At 52.8% G+C, this 5,736-nt stretch overlaps 1 protein-coding gene across 1 annotated transcript in view; it reads left to right on the top strand.

Moving 5' to 3' along the window:
- Nucleotides 1–2,119: 2,119 nt before the first annotated feature.
- Nucleotides 2,120–5,736, top strand: part of DHX30 (DExH-box helicase 30) — a 30,879-nt gene continuing 27,262 nt past the window's right edge. The window contains exon 1 of the mRNA XM_010712218.3: nucleotides 2,120–2,201. Within this exon, the coding sequence (XP_010710520.1) occupies nucleotides 2,171–2,201 (31 nt within the window). The 5' untranslated portion in view covers nucleotides 2,120–2,170. The remainder of the gene's footprint in view (nucleotides 2,202–5,736) is intronic.

The following is a 5,736-nucleotide window of genomic DNA, read 5'->3' as shown; positions in this document are numbered from 1 at the left end:
GTGACCCTGCTCAAAGCTGGGGGTTGGACTGGGTGATCCCAAGTGGTCCCTTCCAGCCTGAACAGAATCACAGAATGGCTGGGTTGGAAGGGACCTCAAGGATCACGAAGCTCCAACCCCACCAACGCAGGGCCACCAACCTCCACATCTCACAGCAGCCCAGGCTGCCCAGGGCCCCATCCAACCTGGCCTTGAACACCTCCAGGGATGGACGGGGATCCACAGCCTCTCTGGGCAGCTGTTCCAGCACCTCCCCACTCTCACACCAAACAACTTCCCCCTGACAGCCAACTGAAATCTGCCCTCCCTCACCTTCCAACCGTTTCCCCTCGTCTGCTGCTCAACCATTCTGTGGTTCTGTATTCCCCACCTTTGTAAATGCCCTGTCCTTGGACACCCCCATCTCCCACCCATCATTTGGGCCCAACAGAATATATTTGAGCCTTCCGAAGTCTTCCTCTTTCAGTGATGTTCATGCATCCCCTTCATGTCAATGCATGGTGAAGCAGCTGCCATAACAGGACTCTCTTTGGTATTCAGGTCTTTGGCAACTGAGCCAAGCTGAGGTTTCCAGCTGGCTGTGCTAAAACAGATGATTCCATGTTTGAGATCCCCTGTGTTCAGATCCCCCAGATCTGGTCCCAGGTAATCCAGCACTGCTGCTGGGGTTCATCTCTATAATTACTGATTCTCCTTTCTGCTCTGACCGTGTCCGTGTGGATGCACAGGCTTCAAGTGCCCAAACTCCTCCATATGAAATGAAACCTTATCAGCTGGACCTGAGTTCTGTTCCTGGGCCTTCCTGGATTGTATCCATTCCCCACACCTCTGTTCTCCTCCCCACCTGTCCCCGCTCCCACCCAGGCTGCCCCCAGCTCCTTTAGACCTGAGGCCGTCGCTGGCTGCCTTTGGCCGCCCCGTCTCAATTAGAGATCTACTGCTCGTCAGTGGGGCTCCCAGCTGCTCACCTTGGAAGCTCATTGACACAAGGTTGTTTTTTTCCTCTTGTTCTTGAAAAGAAAAGACCACTTTCTTCCACTTTACTTGCGCTTACCGATGGAGATGCCATCCTGCCCACCTGTGTTGGTGGGGCATTTTTTGTCGTCTTTCCCACTGCTCGGTGCTCTGTGGGTGAGCCTTGCTCTGCTGACCAGCTCCCGGCCCCCTTGGGGTGCGGAGCACACAGCTCCCAGTGTGTCATGCTTAGAGCTGTGGGAGGAAGGCATTGCAGGTACCTCCGTCACTTTGATCTGAGAACATTTTGCAGCTCTCCACATCACACTTGTGCCGTTTCTCCAACAGCTTCAAGGCTCGTGCTGCTGTGCTGGGATAAGTCTGGATTCCATTCAGCTCTTGGCCTCATTTAAACAACCCAACAGGCGGGTTGCGTTCAGTCCTTGAAAGCAGGCAGTGTGTAGAGGTGAAGGCACCGTGCTGTCGGGTGCCTGCAGGGAGCTGCAGCTGTCCTGTCCGCAGAGCCGGCTCTGAACGCGGCATCATCCGAGCCTGAAGTAAACAGTAATTTTGTCATTAGCTTCATTGAAAGCAAAAGCAAATCGTTGGAAAGAGTAACAGCTGTGGGGTGTTGGTGGCGTGTGGGCAGGAGTGGCTCTCAGTGTGGGTTGGGGTGGCAGCCCTGCTTGGAAAGCCCTCGCTGCTGGTGGTTGGGATGCCCAGTGCTGAAGGCATCCCCAGCATTCGGATGAAGAACTCTTAAACCAAGCTGGCTGGCTTCGTTGTTCCTTACTTAAGTAATTTGAATAAGCAAAATAGAAAGTGGAATATAATTTCAGCAATTAACAAAAGGATGCGTGTCGTTCTTGGCTGGCTTTGCTGTAAGAGAGGACTAACGGTGGTGCTCTCCCTCCCTGTGGCATTCTGACTGAGGTTGGTGCAAATGATGGAGTGCAGACCCCAAAGTGCAGAGTGCCTCCTCTGGGGGCACAGCAACCGCCTGCTCTGGGCAGAGAGGGATTGGGCACGGTTCAGGTGGAACAGGCAGGTCAGGAGCAGCAAGTTGGAGCTTGCTGAGGGCTATCAGCTCTGTTTTGCGCTGAGGACATCCAGTTTCATGAGTGCTAAAGGCTTTAAACTTCTCTAAGGGAACGTGAATTCTAACTTTGTGTTTCTTTTGCTCTTGCTCTCCTAGGAATCAACGCTTTCTGCTGTGATGGAGATGTTCTCATTGAATTCCCTTAAAGGTAAGGACTGAGCCAGTCTTCAGCTATTTGTTTTGAATTTGTGCAGAGATTTTAATGCTCTGGCAGTTTCCTCAAGCAAATTCATTGCCAAGGAACAGTGCTGGCTTTCTTTACTGGGAGGAAGTAGGAGGTTTGTCCCATGGACGGACTTCCTTCTCAGTGCACCAGGGACCAAAAGGAAGCAGATATCACAGAATCACAGAACGGCCTGGGTTGCAAAGGCCCACAGTGCTCACCCAGTTCCAACCCCTGCTGTGTGCAGGTCGCCAAGCAGCAGCCCAGGCTGCCCAGAGCCACATCCAGCCTGGAAGATGTGGACGTACCTGAGCTAGCAGTGAGGACGTAACACACGGAGCCAAATGTTCTGTTGGCCTCACATTTTCCATTCTGTGAGCAGAATTTCCATTCTTGGTGCAGCGCCCCAGTAAGTGCTGCATGTGTGAGTGCACCCAGTGCCAGGGAGCAGTGGGGAACCCAGAATTCAGGAAGGCCCCATTGTGTCACCCAGTAACTGGCAGCGTAGGCTTGGAGGAGTAAAGCTGAACAGGGAGGTGTTAGCTCTAAGGAAGGGCTTTTCTTGCCTCCTGTATTTCATCCCACACGTAGCTGTGTCCTTCTGTACCAGCTCAGTAGGTGCTTTCTCCTCGGTGTTTGCATGCTTGAAATATTCTCATGTTCTTTCTCTGCTGTCATTGCTTTGCCAACCTCTTCGTGTAGATCTCAGTTTTTCCTAAGGAATCCCTCCAGTCCACAGAAGGTTTTTTGTGTCTTTTTTTAAATTTTATTTTATTTCTGTGACTTGGCCTTAAAATAAAGAGCACAGAATGGGTAGGAGTACTCCAGCATGGCCGATCTGGTGCTGGATCACTGCCTTCCATCCCTGAGATGTGAGGAGCCTTCCATGTGAGGGCTGCTGGTTTGTCATGGCCAGGCTGGGGCTGGGCCTCTGCTGCAGTGCCTGTGCTCTGGGAGAGGAAGGCTTTAGAGCAGGTATGGCAGTGAGCTCCTGCTCAGCATGCAGCCCAGCAGAGCTTTGCTCATCACAGCCAGCCTAGCCAGGCAGAGCCTGGAGCATGGCTGCAAGTGGCCATGTATGTGCTGTTTAACGTAAAGATATTTGGATGGAATTAGTGCAGTCTGACTTCTGGCATTTTTGAATACATTCAGTCTTAGCTTTTTTTTTTTGTGTGTGTGTGTGTGTGCTCATGAGATAACTGTGGCATTACTTGCAGTGACACACCTCCAGCCCTACTGATGTCTGACCCCATGTGCCAGCATGCTGCCTTCCAGCAGCCTCTCCCCCATTTCTCCTTCACTCCAGCTGTGTGTTTCCATGACTTCCCCCAACAGATTCCTTATTTCTCATTTTCCTCTGCTTGTTTTGATTTTAATCACTGTGGTTTCATCTCCAGCCATGGGTTCCTTCCCATAGGGTTCTTGGTTTTTTTTTTTAGAGCTGCTTCAAGATCTGTTCTTTTGCTCTTTGGCTGGCTGGTTGGCTTAGTGAAAACAGCAATACACAGACAAATCACTGCATGTATACCAGAAGAGGCAAATTTGGTGTTGTAAGATCTATTTCAGATGTCCATATATATGTGCCCTTCCAAAGGTTTTGCTATGCAGGATTTTGTGTGATGGCTTTCTGCTCCTTGAAGCTCTTCTCATGGCTCTGTACAGCTCAGTCTAACCACGTTACACCTTTTGGGGTTTATTGGGGATTTCTCACTCTGATTTAAAAAAGAAATCCCTCCTCTTGGTGTTTAAACAGCCATTCATGTAACGGTTTGGCTCACACACAACATATTCACCTGTGCTGCACAGACCCACGCAGTAATGGTAGTTACAGGTGTGTGCTGCAGCCAGGATGATACAATTTGTGTACCATTTGAAATTTAGATGTTTTAAAAACTAGAATTTCCCTGTAGTGTTTGGATTTCAGGCAGCACTGCTGTGCTGAGAGCTTTCTGCCCAAGATGTTGGGTCATTTGTGTGGAACCTGAGAGCAGTGAAGGAGAAGGGAAGGGGTTGGCACTGCTGTCTGGAGCTGTAACTGAGTCGTGTTGGTGGCACAGAGCTGTTGGGGTTGGAAGGGATGATCAGAGGGCTGGAGCAGCTCTGCTATGAGGAAAGGTTGGGGGGAACTGGGATGGTTTGGCTTGGAGAAGAGAAGGCTGCAGGGAGACCTCAGTGTGGCCTTCAGTGCTTGGAGGGAGCGGATAAACAGGAGGGGGAACGGCTGTTTGTGAGGGTGGGTGGTGATAGGACAAGGGGAATGGTTGGAAATGAGGCAGGGGAAGTTTGGGTTGGATATGAGGAGGAAGTTTTTCAGCCAGAGGGTGGTGAGGCACTGGCACAGGTTGCCCAAGGAGGCTGTGGATGCCCCATCCCTGCAGGCATCCAAGGCCAGGCTGGATGTGGCTCTGGGCAGCCTGGGCTGCTGGTTGGTGACCTGCACACAGCAGGGGGTTGGGACTGGATGAGCACTGTGCTCCTTTGCAACCCAGGCCATTCTATGAGTCTATGACTCTATGACCTCTGGAGATCCCCCAGTCCAGCTCCTCCTGCAGTAAATTGCACAGGAAAGCATCCAGGTGGGTTCTGAACATCTCCAGATTAGGAGAGTCCACCGCCTCCCTGCGCTCTGTGCCAGGGCTCCATCACCCTCAAAGGCAAGAAGTTGTTCCTCAGGTTCAGATGGAACTTTCTGTGTTCCAGTCTGTGCCTGCTGCCCCTTGTCCTGGTGTTGGGCAGCACCACACAGAGCCCAGCCTCTCCCTTCAGATCCCATCAGCACTGCTCAGATCCCCATCAGCACTGCTCACATCCCCTCAGCACTGCTCACATCCCATCAGCACTGCTCAGATCCCATCAGCACTGCTCAGATCCCATCAGCACTGCTCAGATCCTCTCTGCCTTCTCTCCACCAGGCACACAGCCCAGGGCTCTCAGCCTGCCCCATCAGGAGCTGCTCCTGTTGTGCCCCCCCAGGCAGAGCAGAGGGGAGGCGCAGCTCCCTGCCCTGCTGGCTGTGCTCTGTGCAGCGCATCGCGGTTGCCGGGTGCCTTCTTGGCTCCCAGGGCACACTGCTGGGTTGTGGTCAACCACCGGTCAGCTGGTAGTGCAGGAGAACCTCTCTGTCTTGTGTGACCGCGCTCTGTTTTGGGGTTATTTCCTCAAAAAGCCCCAGATGAATCGCAGAACATCCCCCGATCCCTGGGATCCCTGCTGCTCGGCTGGCTGAGCCGGCAGTGGAGGCGGTGCGGTGTTGGATGCACGCACAGCAGGGAGGTTTTTTGTGGATGAAAATGTCTTTATTTGGGTCCGGGTTTCGGTGCGTGGGGCGAACCAACGGCACCGCGTGGCTGTAGGAGGCAGCAGCGGAGCCTCGGCAGCCGCACGACGCCGCGGCCTTTTTTTCCCTTCCCCCCGTTTTTTTCTCTTTTCTTCTTTCTTTCTCTCCGTTTCTCGGTCCTCCACGCCGAGTCCTCCGCGCCCGCTCTCCGCATGGGGGCGCTGTAGCAGAAGGCGGCGCTCT

The sequence above is a fragment of the Meleagris gallopavo genome, chromosome 6 (assembly GCF_000146605.3).
Source record: "Meleagris gallopavo isolate NT-WF06-2002-E0010 breed Aviagen turkey brand Nicholas breeding stock chromosome 6, Turkey_5.1, whole genome shotgun sequence".
In the NCBI taxonomy this organism is placed as follows: domain Eukaryota; kingdom Metazoa; phylum Chordata; class Aves; order Galliformes; family Phasianidae; genus Meleagris; species Meleagris gallopavo.
This window is presented reverse-complemented; position numbering and strand designations above follow the sequence as displayed.